This window comes from Carettochelys insculpta, chromosome 11 (genome assembly GCF_033958435.1).
Source record: "Carettochelys insculpta isolate YL-2023 chromosome 11, ASM3395843v1, whole genome shotgun sequence".
Taxonomy (NCBI): Eukaryota; Metazoa; Chordata; order Testudines; family Carettochelyidae; genus Carettochelys; species Carettochelys insculpta.
This window is the reverse complement of record NC_134147.1, coordinates 20,393,342-20,415,047: the sequence shown is the minus strand read 5'-3', so window position 1 is coordinate 20,415,047 and position 21,706 is coordinate 20,393,342. Positions and strand designations below refer to the sequence as shown.

Here is a 21,706-nt window from a genome sequence, read left to right as displayed (position 1 = left end):
AGAATCAGAAAAACCAGCCCCTGCCCCTTGATCACACTCTTGAAAAGGTCTTTGGGAGACAAGCCTGGGGTGCTGAGTCACAGAGCTGGCAATGCCTCACGCCCACCACCGGGCAGCACTAGGGCTGGCACCACAGCTCCCCCGGAAGTCCCTGTTAAGTGTATGGAGGGAGCAGGGCACCCACGCCAAGGCCTGACTCCTGCCAATAGGGGTAGATTCCCCAGGGAGGCCAGACTCAGATTTCAAGGCACAGGGCTGCTATGTCCCCCCTCTGCTCATGGGCCACAGGACAGGAACCCCGCCCCCCTCTCCCCAAGCCAGCCTGTGGTTCAAGCAGATCTGGGACCCACCCTTCCCCGCCCCCCTCCGCAGAGGCACAGGAGTCAGACACACGAAGAAGCAAAAAATTTAAAAACCAGGGTAAAAAAACCCATTTACAGATTGTGGTGGTGGCACAGGGAGGGGTATCATCCCCCACATCCAATCCAGAGGCTACGGAGCATGGGAATCCTGCCCCAGGCCCAGAAAACACCTCCCCGTGCCTGCCCCCCAGCACTGCAGTGTGGCGAGAAGGGGGAATGGAAAGAAACCTCCTCCCCACCCACAGGAATCAGGCTCCAGCAAAGCTGGTGAATATCCCCCTCCTGCCAGCAGGGGGCTATGTGCTTGGGAAGGGGGTGGGGCTAGCGGGGGTCCCACCCCCTGAACCTGGCTACACTCGCTCCCCTCAATCCAGGTTGTTGTCATTGATGCTGGGGGGTGTCACTGATCCCCTTATTACTCCCATCAAGCCCCCCCCCAACACTCTCTTATTTGCTTTCCCAGGGCTGATCCCATGGGGGGAGGGACACAGCTGATCCCTCCCCTTGGTCCCTACAGCACATTCCCCCCTTAGCTAGTCAGGGTGAGGGTGGGGTGGGGGGACTCCCTGGCCTCACTGAACCCTCCCCAGCAGGGGCATCTCCCAGATATCCAGCCCAAAACAGCCTTGTCTGACCGCCACCCTCTCCTGCCTCAAGTGGGCGGCTGCAGGGCGGCATGGCCCGGGAGGGATGGACAGACGTCACTCCCTAGGCCAGGGCAGAGCTCGGGGATGGAGACCAGTACTGCCCTGGGTCTGTGAAAGAGGTTCATCCTCCCTCTGCCCACCCAACCCCGACCCCCATGATTATTTCCCTCCCACACCCTGGAAAAAAAAAAGTGTTCCCCAAAGAAGCCCTGTGATTGGTCAGCCCGCGAGAAAGGCAGAATCAAGGCGATATTGGCAGGGAGGAAGAGGTTAAGAGACAGGGCAGCTGAACTGGGCGGGGGAGGCCCTATCGTACAGTGACCCCCAGCTTCTCCAGGATGCGGGTCCCCTTTTCCAAGTACTCGGCCCGCTGAAGCCAGAAGGTCTCCTTGTCCTTCATGATGTCGGCCAACACGGCGCCACCCAGGAACACCATGTGCTTCCGCCGTGGCGGGTCCTCGATCCGGATCTTGAATTTCTGCAGGGGTGAAGAGACCAGTTTATTAACAAGGGGGACCCCCACCTGCCACTGCAAACCCGCAGCCAGCAGAAGAGGCTCCGCCCCCTAGGTGATGGCAGGAGCACGACTGCCCTCAATGACAGGGTCAGTGGGGACAGAATTTCACCCCTGGATTTTCAGGCCAGAGGGGCTATTCTGAACCCCGGCGTTGCCCCCTGCAGGGCGGTTGCAATGGATTGTGGGTAGCACTGGGGAGCTGAGCTGGCCCGTCCCACCCAGGGAAGGCACTGTGGACCGCCTGCCTTTTGCTAGGGTCTGAGGGGGACAATGTCCATACACCCCACATGGTGTCCACTCACCGACAGCTTCTCCACGTCACCCTTGAGCACCCGCTCCAGGTAGAGCTGCTTGATCTCACGCTCCAGCCGGGAGGGCAGACCCGGGTACATGGTGGAGCCGCCTGACAGCACAATGTGCTTGTAGAACTCCGGCCTGGGAGAGGGACGGATGGAGACAGACAATGCTCCAGGTGAGGGGTCCTGGGAGCTCACCCCCCCTGCACCCCTTAGACTCCCATTCACCATCCCAACCCCCAGCTCCCCACACAGGCCCCATAGAACATGGCCCAGAATCTGCCCAACTGTCTTAGCCCACTGACTGTCTCCACTCACCCCCCCAATGCCATAGGGTCTCCCCCTCCAATCACCACCAAGAACCTTCCACTCTCCCATCGTCCCATCACCTCCCTTACTTGTGCTCTCACACACACGCATACAAAATCCCCACCAATGGTCCTGCCTCCCAGGCCTGCTGGCCCCTCACAGTAGCCCAGGAGTGGGGCTCTGGACTCCACCTCTCCCTGCTTTGCTCACCGGGTGTCGATATCAGCTGCCTGGATGGTGTTGAAGAGCAGCTCAGCCACACCTACGCCTTCCACGTTGATGAGGTGGGGCTGGAACAGGGCCTCGGGGGCCTCAAACCGCTCGCCCCCCACCTTGATCACACGCCCATCGGGCAGCTGTGGGGAGGGCAGAGAGGGAAAGGAAGTCAGTACCACTGCCGGAGTCTGCAGAGCACCTGAGCTGACTGCTTCTCATGGGAGATGTGCCCCAGGCACCCCCAGGGAGCGTTAACTCCCAGCCTCACTGGTGCCTCACTGGTCTAAGGTCACCACCATGCCCGCCAGATGACCCAGCCATCCACCGAGCAGAGAGATGCCCTCACCATGTAAGACTCCACCAGCACTGTGGTCTCCTGAGCCAGCTTCTGCTCCTGCTCAATGTTGTACCCCACATAGCAAAGCTTCTCTTTCATCATGCGCACCGTCTCGAAATCCGCGGAGTGGTTGAAGGCGTAACCCCGCAGCAACAGGAGCTGCCAGTAGTGGGAGACAGTGTCATCGGGGGAGCCTGCAGGACCCCGAGCTGCCAGAGGGGGAACCACAGTTCCAGGAGCTGCTGGGACCCTCCTCACTTTGGTAAAGGTCCTGCCTCCTGCTCTGGCCACCAGGGAGGACGAGGGGAACTCACTGCCTGGCTCCTTCCATGCAGGACGCTGCCTGGCAGCTGCAGCCGCCTTTCACCTGTGCAACGCCCTGTTGGCCCCCACGGCGGGTGGAGATCCCCAAGGCCAGCAGCAAAGGGGCAACAGAACATCACTGAGGGGAAATGCTCAGCCACAGAACCAGGCTCGCTCCAGCCCCCCAGGAGAGCCGGGTGGTGAGGGAGACGGGGGGAGAGGCAGCCTGGTCAGCAGGGTCGCCTGGCCAGGATGGGCGCACCTGGTGCAGGGGGGTGTCACCTGACAGCAGAGGCTGCATGGTTATAAAAGGAAGGTGCTGAGGGAGGCTTGGGCCCAGGGAGCAGCCTTGAGGCAGGGGTCTGGCTGGGGGCAGAGGCCTCGCCCCTTAGAACGGGGGCTGGACTCTGTGGAGGTTCTGAGCTGCTTGGAACATCCGAGAGCCCAAGGCGTGGATTCCCCTCCCGGCAGTCCGACCGCAGCCAGCCGGTCTGAGGCACCCCCCCCCCACAGCTCACCTTGATGAGGTACCGGGTGATGTCTCGTCCTGCAATGTCCAGCCGCCGGGTGAGATGGGGCAGGGAGAAGCCCTCATAGACAGGGCAGATGTGGGTCACGCCATCCCCCGAGTCCACCACCACCCCCGTCAGCAGGCCTGAAAGGGGAGAGGAGGGCTACAGTGCTGAGAGGCAAAGGGCCCACCTCCCCTGGCAGCCTGCCTCCAGAGGCACCAGGACTGGCCACTTCAGGGGCACAGTGACACAAACAGGAAATAAAATGCTCAGAGGAGACATGTCCCCTGCCTGCCCTCCTGAAGCCAGGCTCCCCTGCTGTCTGCTTGCACTTCCCTCCCAAACCCTGCTCAGCTCAGCTTAGCTTGCGGGACATCCCGTGGGGGTGAGTTCCCCAGGCTAGCACTGCTTCAGGTGGGAAATCTTCCCCTCTGATTGGCTGGGAGTAAGCCTGCTTGCCTTCCACTAATGATGGGGTGGGAAACAGATGTCCCGACTCAGTATCTACCACCCTGGATCCTGCCCTCTTTGCCCGCTGCAGTGTTATCCCATGCTCAAATCCTTTGCATTCCCAGTTCTGAGCCCCTTCGGGGTTGCAGTGCACAAAGCTTCTCCTCCACCCCCTGCTGCGCTGCCTGTTCTTTGTCCAGCTGGATTCCAGCTCTGGCCCTGCTGGGGGCTCCTTCCCAAAGGGCAGCTGGCCCACTGCAGTGCCGGGGGCCGATGCAGTGCATCGGTGACAGGCAATTTTCAAAAGCACCTGAGCAACTCATGGGCCAGAGACCCAGTTTCAGAAGTGACTGAGTTGGAGCCTCCTTGGTTTCAATAGTTGGGTGCAACGCCTGTCCCTGTGCTTTGAGACGTCCCCATGGCCCCTGCCCAATGCCTTGTCAGCCACTCACAGTCCCTCAAGGGACTGTCAGATCATCTCGCCTGGCCTGTATCACTCCACCCCACCTTCCCAGTGACAAGTGTTACTCCCCTGCCCTGCCTTCCCTGTACTTCTCCCTCCTCTGCCCTCCTGCCCCCACACCTGCCCTACCCTCTCCCTCCATCCCTTACCTCCCCCTCCAAGCCCCCACACCTGCTCTTCTCACCTTGGGCGTAGAGCGTCAGCACAGCCTGGATGGCGATGTACACACCTTCGAACTGGTACGTCTCAAACATCACCTGGGGGAAGAGGAGAAAGCGTGGGCACAACCCGGCCGACGCCCATCAGCGCCAGCCTGCTGCCCCCGCTATGCCAGGCTGGTGATCCCCCGAGCGCATTCCTCAAGCTCTGCCAACCCCAGCCCCCCAGCCCAGCCTAACCTCAATTATCTTCTCGCGGTTCTTGGTGGGGTTCATGGGGGGCTCGGTGAGCAGGATCTTGCAGCTGCGGGGGTCGATGTTGAGTTTCTCCGGCCCAAAGGTGTAATCCCACAGGTACTTCATGTCGTCCCAGTTGCGCACGATGCCATTCTCCATGGGGTAGTTCACTTCCAGCATGGAGCGCAGCTCGCTGGCCTCATCCCCTACCATCAGGTCCTGGGGGTGGGGCGGGGTGGGCGATTTCAGACACCAGCACTTTGGCCTTCCCCCACCGGGGGCCAGGGCCCCTCTCTGCCAGGGAGGAGCCCTCCCTCCGACTGCTAGCGGTGCTCTCCCCCCACGGGAAGGTTCCCCTTCAAGTCCCCCTTACTGAGACCTGTGGGACTCCCCCCTGCTGCCCCCCAGCCCCTGACCTTGATCTCGATGTCGCCCACGCGGGCGGTGGAGCGGATGATCGGGCGCCCGACCAGCGCGGGGAAGATGTGCTCAGGGAAGTTGGAGCCAGCAAAGCCGCACTTAACAAACTGAGAAGGAGAGAGAAAGATGAACTAGGTGATTACCCCCCGCACCAGTCTACGCCCACCCAGCCACTCAAGATCCCCCCTGGCCTGGGCAACGAGCCACGCTGGGGGCAGAACTGCCCCATTCCTCCCCTCATCTGCTTAGAGGGAGCAGGAAGACACATTGGGCCCCCTGGCTAGCCCTGTTATCCTCACAACACCTGCAGGACCCAATTTCCTTTGTTCTGAGGTGGGGGATCCCAGCTAGCTGGGCCCGCTGGTAAGGCGCGGGGGGAGCACCTGAGTATTGGCTGGGAGGTGGTCACCAGACACATCATTCTCTAAACCCTTGCAGCATTTCTCTCCTCAGCCTCCTCCCCAACCCCAACCCCTCCACTCCAGGCCCTGCCCTGAGCCACAGCCACCATCCCTGGGAGGAGGGAGCAGAACAGCTGCAAAAACCTGCATCCAGTAGCCCCCCAGGCTGTCCTTACCCCCACCCCACGTGCACCCCAAAGGCCAGCGAGAGGTGCTACATGCATATGCAGGGCGAGAACTGCCCACCCCCAGCCACAGAATCATCGAACACCAGCTCTGGAAGGGACCTCAGGTCCAGTCCCCTGCCCTCATGGCAGGGCCAAGATCCTGCCTGTCCTTAAGTATCTCCAGTGATGGAGATCCTACAACCACCCTCGGCAATTTATTCCTGTACGTGTGGAGGGAAGTAACCTTCAGCGCAGAGTTTAGAGGAAGTGACACTTCTGCATTTGCACACACTCATCAACCCCTCGCTCCCCATCCCCCAGCCACGGCAGGGAGCTGCTCCAGCATAACTCCCCCCACCCCACTCAGGGAGATGTGTGTGCCCTGCTATTAGGAGTATTAGGGTAGTGCCTACAGGCCCTGTAAACTTGGTAAAGGACAAAGATAAGGTCCCTTTAAACGGGGCAGGTTGCTCCCTGGGGCGCTCACTGTGTGCTGGAGAAGCCAGAGCAGAAGTGTGAGCACAGGGCCCCCACTGGGCCAGGCACTGCACAGCCACACAGCGAGAAACACTCCCTGACCTGAACAACTCCACCCTAACAGCCAAGCGACTGGAGGGGAAAGGCCCTGCCCAGCAAGTCGGTGGCTTAGCTACAAGGAGAACCCAGCTGTCCCCGGTCCCAGCCCTGCCCTCGCTACCCACTCCAGCACACTGCTCACTTTTGTTCCTGACTGCGGAGGATCTCATTACCCAGCCACCTCTCCAAGCCTGGCCTCCAGCACACCCAGGGCCGGCAAGCTCTGCCAGTTAATTAGGGCCTGGTCCTCTCATCTCACCCCCAGGGGACTGGCCCCGCCGGGCGTGGCAGCCAATGAACCCATTACACCCTCTGAGCAGCGTAAGTTGCACTCTACATTCCTTGCTTCCCACGTTAGGCAGCGGAGCGCTCTGCCACTGCAGGCAGGTTGCAGGTAGAGTCTGCCTCAGGCTGAGCAGCAGGCCCAGGCGATCACGGCCAAAGCGCCGGCACTCTGGCCCCGCCCGCTGCAGAGCACAAACCCAGCAGTCAGCCAGCGGATGTGGAGAAAGAGGAAATGTGAGAGCTGAGCCTGTTTCTGCTCGCACAAGCCATGCACTCGCACCAGCAGAGAGGCACCTGCAGAGGCAGCCGGCAGACAAGAGGCACTTCCCCTCTGGCCCTGTCGCTCTTGGCCGTGCCCTGTATCTCCAGGCACTCTCCCCTTCTGGCTATGGACTCTGCATGGCTGAGGCCTCTGAAGCAACAGCCCTTACGGAGAAATCTCATTTCTGATGCCAGCTCCCTCTTGGGGTCCTCCCTGCAAAGGCGGTTTTGCTTCATGTTTCATTTACAAAATACCGCCCGTTTAAGCCCTGTGTCAGTAAGTGTGGGCAGGGCTGCCACTGGCCTGGGCACTGCTGAGTCTCCCACCGAGTTCAGGGTCCCATCATGCAGGGCACTGCCCCGACCACGACTGAGATCAGGGCCCCACTGTGCTGGGCACTGCCCAGACGGAGTCTGAGATCAGGGCCCTGTCATGCAGGGCAGTTGCCAAGACCCTGACCCTGAGCAGGGCTCTGTCATGCCAGGCACTGTGCAGACCCCAACCAAGATCAGGGCCACATGATGCCAGGTGCTGCCCAGACCCTGACCGAGATCAGGGCCCACGTCATGTTTGGCAGTGCACAGAGCTGCTTCCTGCCAGCTGAACTGGGACCCCTTATGTTGGGACCTCTACAGAGCCCCCACCGCCGAGACCGGGGCCCTGTGAGAACAGCCAGGGTGCAGAGCCTTCCGACAAACCCTGTCCCCTGCCGACCCCAAAGCGCAGCTGTTAACCGGCAGAACTCACGAGACACGGGAAGAGCCCAACTGGCTCAGAGTTGAGGCCCATCTCCTTGGACCCCTGGCCCTGACAGCGACCGATGCCCTGGATGTGGCCAGTGGAAGTTGTGCCCCTCCTGCGATAGCCTCCCCCAGCTCTCTCACTAGCGGGTACAGATCAGCTCACGCCCTGGGGCCTGAGGGTTCATCTCCCTGCCCTGTGGTGTCAGCATCAACAATTCCAACTCTGCCAATGCTGCTTCTCTTCAGACAGGGCCAGTCCCTTCTCGGCACTTGCTGAGTTTTCAGCCTCAACAATGCCCAGTGGCAGTGAGCCCCACAGGCTCAATGCCTGTGTGAACCAGGATCGTCCTCTCTCAGCCTCGACCTCATGGATCTTATCCTCCAAGGAGGCAAGTGAAAAGGAGGGTTGCGCTTGGAAACATTGCAGAAAACTTTTACTGAGTTTGCTATAGACGTACATGACACATGCGCACTTTACAGAAAGACGAAGCAATGCCCATGGGAATGGTGTCTGCCCCACACAGGTGGGCCTCAGAGACCACCTAACGCACCTGGGTGCACCGGGGGGGGGCATGGCCAGAAGCAGCCCAGCTGGCTGAACAAAAAGGAGCCGGTGGAAAGAACTCTGCTGTCCTTGCCCTGGGGAGATGAGTCCCCTGAGCAGCACAGGGAAGCTGGGACACCTAGGAGGCAGTGGATTGAAGAAAGCTCCTGTGGCTGACCCCACCCAAGAGCAAGGCCCCATATCTGTGGGGAGAAGCCGTGGAAGCTGCTGTTTGTTACAGAGCCCAGAGCAGAGCTGAGGATGGACTGGAAGAAAGCCTAATGCCTGAGCAGAGCCCAGGGAAACAGGGACAAGATATGTGAGGGTGCAGAGCTTGGCTGCACCTATCAGGGGTCTGCACCCAGACCCCAGTGTAGAAGGTGGGCTGAGGCCCCCAGCCAGCCCCCTGGGGAAGCAGTGTGAGAACTCTGAGAGGGGGATAAGGACGACTGGGCCTAGAGTTAAATGCTAAAGATCCAGCATAAGGGTGCGGACAACATCCACGTGGGCTTTTCGTACCCAGAGATGTAGAATGGAGGTGGGAGCTCGCTGGGTGGGCGTGAGGAGAAGGGGAACTCTGTGCCTGGTGGAGGGACCATGGGCAGGGGGAGGTAGTGAGGAAAGAACTGCTGCCCCTCGGCTCCCCACAGGGGAAGTACCAGGGGGACCGCACTCTTCTACAGGGCCAGACAAGACTGGAAGGCCCTGCTGGGCTCCTAGGTCTATTGGTGTCCCCTGGTCCCAGAGAAACCAGCTCCAGAGGGGGGGGTTGCCACCCACTCTGGTTGTTCCAGCCCCTCCCTCCTCTGAGGGACACACACCTCCTTACCTCTAGCCTCAGCTGAGCCCTGGCCAGTTTATCCCCATTTGGTTTTGCACCAACTCAAACTCCAGTAGCTCATCTCCCTCCCTGGGGTTCCCCCTGTGTATGTAGTAGGAACAACCAGCGCCCTTCTCCAGCCAAAACAACGAGGCTCTTTCAAGCTCCTCTGGTAAGAGTGGCTCACCCTTCGTCTGACCAGCCTAGGCACCAGCATCATTGTTGCCTGGGGTCACCAGGACTGCAAACAGCATTGCTGGGGTGGTCTTACCACTGCTGCATCTGGTGGTATGAATGCATCCCTCTCTGCAGAGGTGGTACCCAGCCTACACTCAAGCCACACATAGCAGTTCAGCAGAGGGGATGAGTCAGGGGATGCGGAGGATGGAGGCTGACATTCCCAGCTTCTAGCCTTGGCTCTGCCCCAAGCTGCTTTGTGACTTCCAGCAAGTCCCGCCTCCTGCCTCAGTTTCCCTTCCCAGCTGGTGTCTATTTAGGTGGTGAGCTCTGCAGGGTCAGGACTGTCACTTGGCGGCTGGGCATCACCAGGCAGGACAGGGGCCCTGGTGGGACAGTCAGGGGGCCTGGGACGGCAAGGGCTTGACTTCAGGCTGCATTTGCAAACCAGAAACAGAAATGGATTTTTCTCCAAATGGAAAGACGACTCAGTTGTCAGCATCCCAGGCTCTGCTCTGGGGCTGCACTGATCTCAGCAGGGAGCTGGCCCGGGTAGCAGCCAGGGCAAGCAGGAAGTGCCAATACTGGAAGAGGCTGGGGCCACTTCCCCATCCAGACCAACACCAATATGAAAACCCTGCTGGGCCAGCGGATCTGCTGGGCCAGCGGATCTGCTGGCCCACCCGGAACGAGGGGCAATCACCCCTCCCCCCACAGGCCACACTGCCCCAGTTACCCCACTTCCCCCTTCCTCACGGCAGAGGCGGGGATGCCGCAGCACACGCTGGGGAAGAGGAAAAGCCCTGTAAGCACCCTGGGGAGGGCCGATCACGGCAGCTGCTAGTGCGGGGGGACCCGATCCCCAGCTCTCCCCCCGCTGCAGTGGGGGGGACCCGATCCCCCGCTCTTGCCCCGCTGCAGTGGGGGGGGACCCGATCCCCCGCTCTTGCCCCGCTGTCAGTGGGGGGACCCGATCCCCACCGAAACCCGGCGGGACAGCCAGGCTGCGCCGGTTCAGGGCCGGGGCCCCCGCCCCCCCTTGCCCGTGCAGGGGCGGGGCCGCGCTGCACACTCACCCCCGTGCCATTGTCGCACACCACCACCCTGCGGCCCTGGCTGTCCATGGGGCGCCGCCTCTCGCCGCCCGGAGCAGTCTGAGCCGCGGAAGCAGCGCCGAGCCCGGCTCCCCCAGCCCCGCTGATGTAACATCCTGGGCTGGCGCCGCGGCGGGGGCGGGGAGGCCCTGCGAGGCGCGGTGCTGCCCCCTGCTGGGGCGAGTCAGAAGAGTGCGGGGAAGGGCCAAGTCCGGGGGGCTCCGTCCGCTCCGCCGGAAAACTTCTTTTGGGGCCATGTGCGCAGCGAGCGCAGGGGCGGGGAATGACGGGGCGCAGTGGGAGTCCGGTTTGCCCCCCTGTTATTACAAGGGCTCAGCGCCCCTCAGTTACACTGCCCCCTATTATTGCAAGGGGGCAGCGCCGTGATCCCTCTGTGCGGTGGGGAAACTGAGGCCCAGCGAGAGTAAAGGTAGCAATTAACCATCTGCCTTGCCTGAGCCAGTGGGGCTCGGGTTGCAGAGCTGCACAACTGCTGCGGGGTTGGGCTGGAGCCCGGGCGCTGGGACCCTAGGAGAGGTGGGCTCCGGCTGGAGCTGAAATGTGTGCACCGCCTTCCAGCCCTGCGCCTGTGGCTGCTTAAGAGCAGTGCACAGAGACGCTGGGTGTCCTAGACTCCTGGTGCCTAAGGCCAGAAGAAGCCGATGGCTCGGCCAGACTAATGTCCCTCTGCTAACAGGCCAAGGATCTCACCTAGTTGCCTCAGGGCTGGACCCAGAGATTTGAGTTAGGCCCAAGTATTTGAGTCACAGCAGCCTGGGGCTGGGGGGGGGGACCTCAGGAGTCATCTAGTCCCGCCTCCTGCTTCAAGCCGCACGAAATCATCCCCACCAGGACTTGCCCAGACTTATAAAGCTCCAGGGATGGAGGGAGATTCCCCAAGCTCGCTAGGTAACACATTCCAGCGCTCCACCACCCTCCTGGTGAAAGAGTTTTTCCTAATATCCAACCTACTCCTCTCCCTCTGCAACTTCAGACCATTGCTCCTTGTTCTGCCATCTGTCACCACGGAGTCTCGCTCCATCCTCTTTAGCGCCCCCTTCAGGAAGTTGAAGGCGGCTATCAAATCCCCCCCTCACTCTTCCCTCAGCCTCTCCGCACAAGTCATGTGCTCCAGCCCCTAACTCATTTTCATTGCCCTCCGCTGAACCCGCTCCAGCACATCCACATCCTTTCTACACTGGGGAGCCCAGAACCGGACACAGTACTGCAGATGTGGCCTCACCAGCGCTGAGTAGAGGGGACCAGTAACGTCTCTAGCTCTGCTGGAAGCCTCCGCAGACTGAGCTGCTGTGAGCCACAGGCAGGAAGGGGGGAGGCTGAGCGGCCCCCAATGCCCTAGGCTTCTGCAGTGGCAGGGACCCGCTGAGGTGAGCCCTGCCCAGGTGGTTCCAGCCCCGTCCCTTGCTGCAGAGGGAGGTGAAAAGCTCCAGAGTCCTGCCAGTCTAACCCTGGGACAGTCCTTCGCAGCCCCCAGCTCGGGATCAGCTGAACCCTGAGCATCCGGCCGGCACCCACCAGCCAGGGGCGAGGGGAGATGCCCTGAACAGGCTCAGGGCGGCGCCCCGCCCCCACCTTTCATCGCCCTCCCCCGTCATGGTCCATGGGGGGGGCAGTAGCCATTCAAACCTGCCCCCCTTGTGCATCAGTGAAAAAGTGGCCCGGGCGCCAGGAGGAGGCAGGGGTAGTGCACAAGGCTGGGCCCGGCCCGGGCCCTGAACCAGCCCCCACCTTCCCCCTACAAATGGGCACAGAAGGTTACCGGCGGCCGACAGCACTCGGAGGCACCGTGAAAAGTTGGCAGCGGCCGGGCCCCCCACGCCCCCGTGCCGTGTGTGGCAGCCCCAGGCGGGGAGCGCTCAGTGTGCGGATTCTGGAGGGTCACCCCCCCCCACTTCCGCAGGGGCGTCCCCGCCGAGCGGGGGGAGGGGGGGCAGCGCTCAGACTCTCACCCCCCGCCCCCCAGCAAGCGCCCAGCCCCACCCCTGCGCTCAGCTCAGCTCAGCTGCAGTCCCCCCCAGCCCAGCTCCGACCCCCTCCCCTTGCTCGCCTCCCCATGGCCTCAGGCCCAGGGCACCTCTAAGCAGCTTCGGGGCCCGCTTGCCCCGCCCCGCCCATGCCCACGCCCACGCCCGGACCAGCTCGCCCCCCCCCCACTTCTAGCCTTTTCGATCCCCGCTCGCACCTGCAGAGCAACACAAGCGCCCCGCCCTTCCCCCCCAGTGACGCAGCGGCTGCGGGCAGGGGGTGCGCGCGCGCGCGCGCGCGCGGCTGGGGGATCCCTGCCTGTGCGAGGCTGGGGGCCCGGCTGGGAGGGGCGGAGGGCGGCCGGGGTGGTCTCGGGGTCTCCCCCACTCGCACCCCGCCCGGGGGGGGGGCAGTTCCGCTCCAGCGCTGGCGGCGGAGCAGCGGCAATGCGGGGTTATTCATCCTGGCGCCGCGACGCAGGCGGCTGCTGAGCCAGGCTGCGGGGGAGCTGGGGCCGCGCCGAGGGGTAAGCGGGGGCAGGGGCTGGGGGTCGGTGCTGCGGAGGGTCACATGGGGGAAGGACAAGCAGAGAGCCCGGCGGGGGAGATGGAGACCTCGGTGGCAGCCAGGGCACCTCCTCTGTCCTTCCCGCCACAGGCTGTGGCCGTCCCCCCATCCCTCCTTCACTGCCCGTCCCCGTCCCCGTCCCTCCATCCCTCCTCCGCTGCCTGTACCCGTCCCTCCATCCCTCCTCCGCTGCCCGTCCCCGTCCCTCCATCCCTCCTCCGCTGCCTGTACCCGTCCCTCCATCCCTCCTCCGCTGCCTGTACCCGTCCCCCCATCCCTCCTCCACTGCCCGTCCCCGTCTCCCCATCCCTCCACTGCCTGTACCCGTCCCTCCATCCCTCCTCCACTGCCTGTACCCGTCCCTCCATCCCTCCTCCGCTGCCTGTACCCGTCCCTCTATCCATCCTTCCTTACACAGCCCTGAATCTCTCTCTCCATCTGTCCTTTGCTCCTTCGGGGCCCTATAGCCACTCTCTATCTGTCCCCAGACACTCCATCTGTCTCTCTTTCTCCATGAGATCTCCTTGCACCATCACTCCCCTTCCTTGTCTCACTCGCACAGGCGGTTGTGGGCCGGAGGTGAGGGGAGTGTCTCTTTTGCACAATGTTGTGTTAGACTCAAATTAAAGGGTCAGACAGGGACACCCGCACAGCTCCCCTCCTGTCTCCCAGCAGCCACCTGCCACTTAACTCCTGACCCCTCCACTTCTGGTTCCCCCTCTCTCACCCCAATCCCCCCCAGACTGTGGCTTGGGGACCAGACGTCTCCCTGGGTGCCCGCAGGGGTGCTGCTGGCTGGCTGGCTGGCAGGAGGAGGTGGTGGGATCACCCAGCTCCCAGGCAAATGTTGCCAGCAGCTGCAGCAGCCTCATCCGCCCCTGCACCTGTGGCCTGTGTGTGTGTCTCTCCCCACCACCCCTGCCTCTCCTTGTGCTGGTGTAGGAGAAGTGCACACTCAGCCTTCTCCTTTGTGTGCTGGGAGGGAGTTGTGGTGGCCTTGTGTTGGAAAGGGATACCCTATTGCTTGTGTGTGAGAGGGTTGTGTTGTGGGAGGGCAACCCTGGGGGAGTGTATATGTGTGGGGGTGTGTGATGGCGATGTGTTAGTAGGAAGGGGAGCCCCTGCCCTGCCTGTTTGTGTTTGGGAAAAGGGGGTTGTGTTGTCCTTGTGCATGCAGAGGAAGCCCCTTGCAGCCCTGTGTGTGTATTGGGACAGGTCTGTGCTGTTGTTGAGTTAGAATGTCTCGCCCTGTGACGACACCAGGACTTGTTGTGCTGTGTTGTTTTGGTGGTGTTGTTTGGCTTCTTGTTTTGACGGGGGAATGATGATTATCCTGCACGTGTGTGGGTAAGGGCTGGCTAGACATGCTGTCGTGGCGGGGGTGTGTGCGTGTGTGTGCCAGGACAAGTGTGTCTGTGTGTGTTGTTTCAGTGTGGGGTGCCGGGTTTGTCTGTGCTGTGTGCCAGGGATGTCTGTGTGCCATACCAGAGGTATCTGCATTGAGTGTCAGGGGTTTCTATGTTGGCTGTAGGAGGTGTCCTTGTGGGGTGCTGGAGGCATCTGGGTGTGATGATTGGTGAGCCATCTGTGTGGGATGCTGGGGGAGTCCGTGTGGGGTACCAGGGATCTCCATGTGGGGTCCTGAGGGTGTCCATGTGGGGTGCTGGGGGTGTCCATGCGGGGTCCTGGGAGTGTCTTTTTTGTCCTATCAGGCGTGTGTCTGGATGGCTGATGTTATAACGAAATATTAGAAAACAGATGTCTCTGCCCCCCTGCAGACATGTACAGACTGAAGAAAACAGACTGTAGATTTTCTGATCCCTCCCAGCCATGGGCTTCTCCTGTTCCTGGGCTGGGGGATGAGCACTGCACTGTCAGACCCAGTGAGATCCTAGCTAACCATATCCTGTGCCTCCATGTCCTCAGCTGTGCATCAGCTGCCCCCACAGCCCACCGACCCTTCCTGCATCCCTGAGTCCTATGCTGCTTGAGGGAGTGTGAGTGAGGAAACTCCCCGTCCTTCTCCCTTCCCCAGATCCCCTGCCTGGTTTATGCTTCGCTGCCCAGCTGGGAGCTGGGCTCTTTGTGTGGCATGAGTCCCACTGCAGGGGGAGGGCTGCACTTGGGCAACCCACGCCTCTCCACAGGGGCTGCTCCGAGCAGGAAGAGCTTTGGCCTTCAGGAGCAGCTGGCTTGGGGGTGAGATGGAATGGGATGCAGGGCTTTTCCCTTCTAGGGGGCTGCCTCTGATCCAGCACGAGGGAGTGGGAACTAACTGAAGGAAAAGTTTTCCTGGTAACAGGAGGGGCATTAAAGATCTAAAATATCATTGTGGTGCCAGGGGTGCCAGTTCAGGAATGTTGCCATGGAAACAATAGGGTTGTTATGGTCTGGAGCATCACCATGGTGACAAGCGGATGTCAGAAATCGGGGTGTTGTCATGGTAACATTGGGTTGGGAGAGTTCAGGAGTGTTGCCATGGTGACAAGAGGAGCTTAAGTGTTTGGGGCCTTGTGATAGCAACATCAGGATGGGGAGCTGGGGCCAGTGATGGACAACGGAGGGGGCAGAGTCCTGGGCTGGTCGGGTCTTTGTTCCTGTTGGACACGGGAGGGAAGAGGAGAAAGGGGTGGAGAGGTTAACACTTTACCTGCCATGTGTTTGGGACCCCTCAACACCTACCCCTCTCCAAATACAGCTGGGAATCAGCTGAACATGACCTCCCAGTGTGACTCTGTGGCCAAAAGGGCTAAGGTGATGCTGGCATGTGTGAACAGAGCAGTCTTACACCAGAGTAGGGCTAGTGGCTCCATATTTGGCACTGGTGAGCCACTGCTGGAATCCTGCATCCGGTCCTGGTGCCCACAGTGCAAGACAGAGGCTGATAAATAAGAGGGGATCAGAGAGGAGCTGCCAGAACAATTAAAGGGCTGGGAAACCGGCCTCATTGGGAGAGAGTCGAGAAGCACAATCTGTTTAGTTTAACAAAGAGAAGGTGAGGGGGGTGACTTGATCCCTATCTGGAAGTACCTCCACAAGGGACAGAAAGGTGAGCATCGAGACCTCTTCCCCCTGGCAGCCAAAGATATAACGAGAGCCATGGGAGACCCATGGGCTGAAAGTTGAAGCTGTGTAGAAATAAAGTGCTAATTTTTATCAGTGAAGATAATTAACCATTGAAACAACAGCTAGATGGGGTGTCGAGGGATGGATGGATGGACGGGAGGGTGGATGGATAGATAGAAGGAAGGATGCATGGAGAGAAGAGTGGATGGATAGATAGAAGGAAGGAAGGATGGATGGGATCTAGGCCCCAGGTTGCATTGATTGCCCCTTTGCTTTCTCTGAAGGATGGTTCTTGAAAGCAGTCCCGAGGCCGTCAGCTCCCAGTCCCTGGATCTCCGGCGATCCTGTCCCAAGGGCTCCCGGATCTTCCCCTCTGCTGGAGAGGGCTCCCTCCTGAGCAAAGAGGCTGTGAAGTATGGGGAGCTCATTGTGCTGGGGTGAGTGCGGCCAAGGGATGAGACCTGAGTAGGGGTAATGCAGGTTGGTTTATTAACTGAGAGTCTCTAGGAGTAGTGAGGCTGTGCAGGCCAGCTTGTAGCATCTCCAGGGGTGCTGGGTATGTATAATGGTTTGTTATTGTAGGGTCTGTTCAGGTGCTGGCACAGCAAAGGCTGGATTATTATGAGGGATGGGGCAAACATGAGCCCTTCCTGGTAACGCAGATCCAGCTGGACTGGTCACCTTGCCTGGCCAGGACTCAGACTAACAGGGTTCTATTCCCAGGTCTGCCACTGACGTTGGGTGAGTCCCATCCCTTCCCAGACCTTCAGTTTCCCCTCATGCTCCTCGACTATTCAGACTGTGAGCTCGTGGGGCCAGATACTCTCTTGGGGTGTGTCTGTGCAGCTGTCAGCACCGGGGGTGCTGAGACAATTGCTTACCTTATAAACACTGTTTAACCTTCCTTTTGCTAAGGTGCCAGTTGGGACACAGGATGATCTGGGCTCCTAGGCCCATTGCTGGCTACCCCAGAAATCTTTGCTCATTGGAGTTGCTGTGCTGGCCCCAGAGGAGGGATCTGGCACTGCCCAGACAGCTGGTTTCTCTTGTATGTGTTGCCATCCTGGGCCCCAGAGGGGAGTTTCTGGCAGAGGGGGAGCTGGGTGGGCTTGTGCTGGCTTAGGAGGGGACGGTGGTGCGGGGTGGGGAGAGGGGAAGCGTCTGTATGGGACTATCTCCCCCCACCACACAGGTACAATGGCTCCCTGGCCAGTGGGGACAAGGGCCGACGCCGCAGCCGCATCGCGCTCTACAAGAGGCCGAAGGCCAATGGGGTGAAACCGGATGTGATACACCACATCTCCACCCCCCTTGTCTCCAAGGTGAGCTGTGCTCCTGCAACCACTGCCACATGGGCCTGGCTTGCAGCAGGGTTCCCAGGCAGTCCTGCTGCTGCCAGCCGTGACCCCCCCAGGGGAGATCGTGTACGTAAACACAGCACTGGGGGTTGTCTGCTGCAGGGCAGGAGGGGGGACAGGGTGTGGGATGCAGACACTTTCACCTCTCAGGGGCCTCAGCCCTGGGGCAAAGGGACTGGCTGGCTCGCGGGGGCTGAGGGGGGGCGGGGAGGGGTGTGGCGCTGGTGCCATCTGGCTCAGGTACTGCGCTCTGCTCCTCTAGGCGCTCAGCAACAAGGGCCAGCACAGCATCTCCTACACGCTGTCTCGCAGCCACTCGGTGATTGTGGAGTATACGCACGACTGCGACACTGACATGTTCCAGGTACCGCACCACAGCTGCCCGAATGCACTGCCTGTTCCACGCCTGGCCACTGGCTCATGGTGCTTGAGCTCAGCCACTGCCCCTTCCAGCACGGCTTAACCCAGGCAGGGGTCAGGGCGCCCCCTTGCGGCCACCTCAGGCAGCCCAGGCTGGGAGCCCAGGCTTGCCTAGAGCTTCCCCTTTGTGCCCATCAGAGCCCTTCTCTGGCCTTTCCAAGCCGACCGCTGACTCACTCTGTGGATCCCCTTTTGCCTCTCTGGGCTCCCTGCGCCTGCAGTTCTCACTCACATCCAGCCCTAGACTGCTGGGCACTGCTGCTGTGCGGTCCCCATGCCCTGCCCCAGAGGTGGCTGCATCTCAGGGGGGAAGGACGCCTGTATAAACCGCCTCCCCAGTCCAGCCCAGCTCAGCCCAGAGGGGGCAGGAGGAAGCTGGTGGCTCAGAGCGAATGTCTGTACAGATCGGCCGCTCCACGGAGAACATGATTGACTTTGTGGTGACGGACACGGCACCAGGGGGCGGGTGCGCTAGCGAGGGGCAGTCGGCCCAAAGCACCATCTCCCGCTACGCCTGCCGCATCATCTGTGAGCGCAGCCCACCCTACACTGCCCGGATCTACGCTGCGGGCTTCGACTCCTCGCGCAACATCTTCCTTGGAGTGAGTGAGTCCTGACAGTGTCGAGAGGGGACCTCCCCTCTCCAGGGCACTGGCTGGCTTGGGGCAGGGAGTGGGACACTCCAACCCCAGGGCAGCTCGTCCTCAGGGCACTTGTTCAGAGAAGCAGGGGCCTGAGGTCCCTGCTCTCTGTGGCTGTGAACTCCCAGGAAGTCCCGGAGTGGGGAGGCGGGCAGGGTGATGGCCCAGACTGGTACTCTGAGGCTGAGGGATCTGAGGGGTCTTCTTCCAGGTGGATGGAGTCAAAGCCTGGAGGACAGCAAGGTTTGAGCTCTGGGGAGCAGATGGCAAGGGGTGCCCTTGCCCTGGGTCACTGGAAATAATGCAGGGGGCTGGGGCCCATGGGAGAGTCTGGGTCCTGGGGGTGCTGGGTGCATGTGTTGGGCATGGGGAAGGAAGGGGACATTTCTCTGCTGGGTGGGACAGGACCTGGGTCCAAAGGGATTCAAGGGAGGAGCTGTAGACAGTGGCCCCTCCCACTCCTCATACATTTCTATGACGCCCAGCTGCTCTCATTGGCAGGAGAGGGCGGCCAAGTGGCGGACGCCGGATGGGCTGATGGATGGGCTGACGACCAATGGGGTGCTGGTGATGCACCCCACAGGGGGCTTCAGTGAGGACTCAGCACCCGGCGTCTGGCGCGAGATCTCGGTGTGCGGGAATGTGTACGCCCTGCGGGATAGTCGCTCTGCGCAGCAGAGGGGGAAGCTGGTACGTGGGGCCCTCCATTCCTTGCACTGCCTCAGGGGCCTCCAACCTGCACTGGGGCAAGCTGCTGGGGGCCCTGTCCACTGCACTGCCAGAGGGAGTCCCCCTGTAGCCCTCCAGGGGACTCCTGCCTGGGGGGGACCCTGCACACCTAGCTAGGGGGGTTTGTGGGAGGCCCCAGTCCCCATGCTGGTCATAGGGGAACTTCCCTCGACCAGCCAAAGATGGTCTCAGTTCCCAGAGGGATCCCCAGGTCTGGAACAACCCCCCAGCCCTTTGGCCCGATGTCCTCTCAGGAGTACCCCTCCCAACCCCCAGCCTGAGCCCCCTCCCCATCCCAGGGCCTGGCGATCCCTTCCCAACACCCCTTCAACTTGCTGCCCCCCTCCTGCCTGGAGTGGCTCTCTCCCTCCCTTGGGCCACCCCTCCAGCCTGACCTCCCCCTTTCCCGGTGCCCCATGCGACCTGACCCGCTCGGCTCCCCTCCGCTGACTCCCATGTCCTGCAGGTGCCGACCGAGTCCAACGTGCTGCAGGACGGCTCACTCATCGACCTGTGCGGGGCCACACTGCTGTGGCGGACCACAGCGGGGCTGCTGCTAACGCCCACCCTCAAGCAGCTGGAGGCGCTGCGCCAGGAGACCAATGCCGCCCGCCCCCAGTGTCCCGTGGGCTTCAACACGCTGGCCTTCCCCAGCCTGGCCCAGCGCGGCGCCGTGGACAAACAGCAGCCCTGGGTCTACGTCAACTGCGGCCACGTCCACGGCTACCACAACTGGGGCTTCCGCAAGGAGAAGGGGGGCCTGGAGCGGGAGTGCCCCATGTGCCGACGGGCCGGGCCCTACGTGCCGCTCTGGCTGGGCTGTGAGGCCGGGCTGTACCTGGACGCAGGGCGGCCCACCCACGCCTTCTGCCCCTGCGGCCACGTCTGCTCCCAGAAGACTGTGCAGTACTGGGCCCAGATCCCGCTGCCCCATGGCACGCACGCCTTTCACGCTGCCTGCCCCTTCTGCGGCACCTGGCTCACGGGCGAGCGGGGATTCGTGCGCCTCATCTTTCAGGGCCCCATGGACTGAGCCTGTCAGCTCAGCAGAGGGACGCGGTGGGAGACATGGACGGAGCAGATGGGATGTGACGGGGCCTGGGGACTCAGCAGGGGTGGCACCCACGGACTGAGCCGAGGGGCCTGGCAGCGGCCGCGGACTGAATAGGGGCAGGCGTGGAGGAGGAGCCTGTGCCCAAAGTGCGTGTGTGTGGTGAGGTCTGTGGCTGGAGCAAGGGATGTGCCGTGGCGTGTGGGCAGAGTGGGGGAAGGGCAGGAGCGGGGGTGCCCATGGACTGAGAGTGACCAATAAAACAGCCAAAAACCCTGCGGGGACGATCTGAAAAGACAAACCAGGGTGCATGCGTGTGTCAGTTACCGCCGGCCCCCAGACAGCCCCACCTGCCTCCCGCCCTGCCCATCCCCATCTCCTCACTGCCCTTCACCAGCCCCTGGTTCTAATGGACTTCACTTTCTTATACCACCCTCGTCAGCGGCCATCCGGCCCGGTATCCATCCCCACACCAGCTGGGCCCAGGGCGTGCCCCCCCGTGGGCTGTTTTCCCAGACAGTGCCCCTGCAGCAGGGAGAGCGGGGCAGTGATGCTCTCTGGGAAAGACACCCCAGATCCTTGGGTCTCTGAGTCTAGTGCCCAAGGCTCCCAAGTCACAGGCTGGGCCAGTGGTGTCAGCTTAGCTCTTGGGAGAGGAAGTGGCTAAGGATGTGGAGTCCTGGAGGAAACGCGCCTAAGGCAGTCCTGAGTGGCTGAGCGGGGGGGAGGTCCCCTCTCCATGGCGCAGTGCGGAGCCCGCACCCAGCTGTGGAGCACGGTGAGTTAGGGAGGAGCCACGAGAATAAGCTCATCAGGAAACCCTGAGGCTCAATCTCAGTCTCTCCACCCTGCTACTGGGAGAGAGGATTTGTGGGAGCTGGAGGTTCCTCTATTCAACAGACAAAGGCCATGCCAGAACCCAGGGCCAGGAGCTGTTGCTGGTCATATTCAGCCGGGAACACGGGGGTGGCTGTTTGACGTAAGTGGGCAGAGATAGCTCAGTGGTTCAGGCATTAGCCTCCTAACTGAAGGATGGCAAATTCAGTCCTCGAGGGAGCCACTTAGGGGCCTGGGGCAAGGGAAAAGAATCCATTAGGAATGGTGGTAGGTCCTGCCCTAAGTGCAGGGGACTGGACTCAATGACCTCTCAAGTTCTCTTCTAGCTCCGTGAACTAGACTTGTCCTTGAGAGAGCTGCCTGGGGAGGGACTTTGGCAGTTAGGGTGACACGGGACAGAAGGGCCCCTTCTGACCTTGAAATCCATGGCTCAGGCTCTGGAACGAGAGGGCTAGGGGGGCAAATGACTCCTGCTGTGGCCCACACTAACCTGTGGGTGGCTCTCTGGTGCTTCCTATTTGCCAGAGCCATACAGAGGTTAGTGAGTGGTCTGCCAGCCTGAAGCTGGCACAGCTGCTGCTCCTTTAGCCCAGACACGGGACACTGGTGCCCTTACACCCAGGGCTCCTGGGCTCAGCCTCGGCATGCCTCAGGGCGAGGGGGGTGGTGTGTTTATTCTGTAACAGCGAGAGGCTCAAACCAGCACCCAGGGTATCAGGCACTGAACAGACTTGTCATCCCCAGTGCTGCATGGA

At 61.4% G+C, this 21,706-nt stretch overlaps 2 protein-coding genes across 2 annotated transcripts; one reads left to right on the top strand and one right to left on the bottom strand.

Moving 5' to 3' along the window:
• Positions 1–390: 390 nt before the first annotated feature.
• On the bottom strand, positions 391–10,385 carry LOC142019062 (actin-related protein 2-like). The gene is made up of 9 exons (XM_075005419.1): positions 10,279–10,385; positions 5,224–5,334; positions 4,811–5,026; positions 4,597–4,669; positions 3,506–3,642; positions 2,694–2,843; positions 2,342–2,487; positions 1,829–1,961; positions 391–1,487 (listed from the first exon to the last, which is right to left on the bottom strand). The coding sequence occupies exons 1-9, from the start codon at positions 10,324–10,326 to the stop codon at positions 1,317–1,319; spliced, it is 1,185 nt and encodes a 394-aa protein (XP_074861520.1). The 5' UTR covers positions 10,327–10,385; the 3' UTR covers positions 391–1,316.
• A 2,208-nt stretch (positions 10,386–12,593) lies between these two features.
• Positions 12,594–20,394, top strand: PELI3 (pellino E3 ubiquitin protein ligase family member 3). The gene is made up of 7 exons (XM_075005267.1): positions 12,594–12,808; positions 16,200–16,352; positions 17,108–17,237; positions 17,536–17,637; positions 18,098–18,295; positions 18,836–19,024; positions 19,530–20,394. Exons 2-7 carry the CDS (start codon positions 16,201–16,203, stop codon positions 20,094–20,096), a joined length of 1,338 nt encoding a protein of 445 aa, XP_074861368.1. The 5' UTR covers positions 12,594–12,808; position 16,200; the 3' UTR covers positions 20,097–20,394.
• The last annotated feature ends 1,312 nt before the right edge of the window (positions 20,395–21,706 follow it).

Excerpts from the sequence above, each read along its gene's own strand:
- LOC142019062 (XM_075005419.1), bottom strand. The coding sequence starts at position 10,326 with ATGGACAGCCAGGGCCGCAGGGTGGTGGTGTGCGACAATGGCACGGGG. Across the intron at positions 4,670-4,810 it reads ACCGCGAGAAGATAATTGAG|GTGATGTTTGAGACGTACCA; the intron begins GTTAGGCTGGGC and ends CTCTTCCCCCAG. Across the intron at positions 1,488-1,828 it reads GTGACGTGGAGAAGCTGTCG|AAATTCAAGATCCGGATCGA; the intron begins GTGAGTGGACAC and ends TCACCCCTGCAG.
- PELI3 (XM_075005267.1), top strand. The coding sequence starts at position 16,201 with ATGGTTCTTGAAAGCAGTCCCGAGGCCGTCAGCTCCCAGTCCCTGGAT. Across the intron at positions 17,638-18,097 it reads GCGACACTGACATGTTCCAG|ATCGGCCGCTCCACGGAGAA; the intron begins GTACCGCACCAC and ends ATGTCTGTACAG. Across the intron at positions 19,025-19,529 it reads CGCAGCAGAGGGGGAAGCTG|GTGCCGACCGAGTCCAACGT; the intron begins GTACGTGGGGCC and ends CATGTCCTGCAG.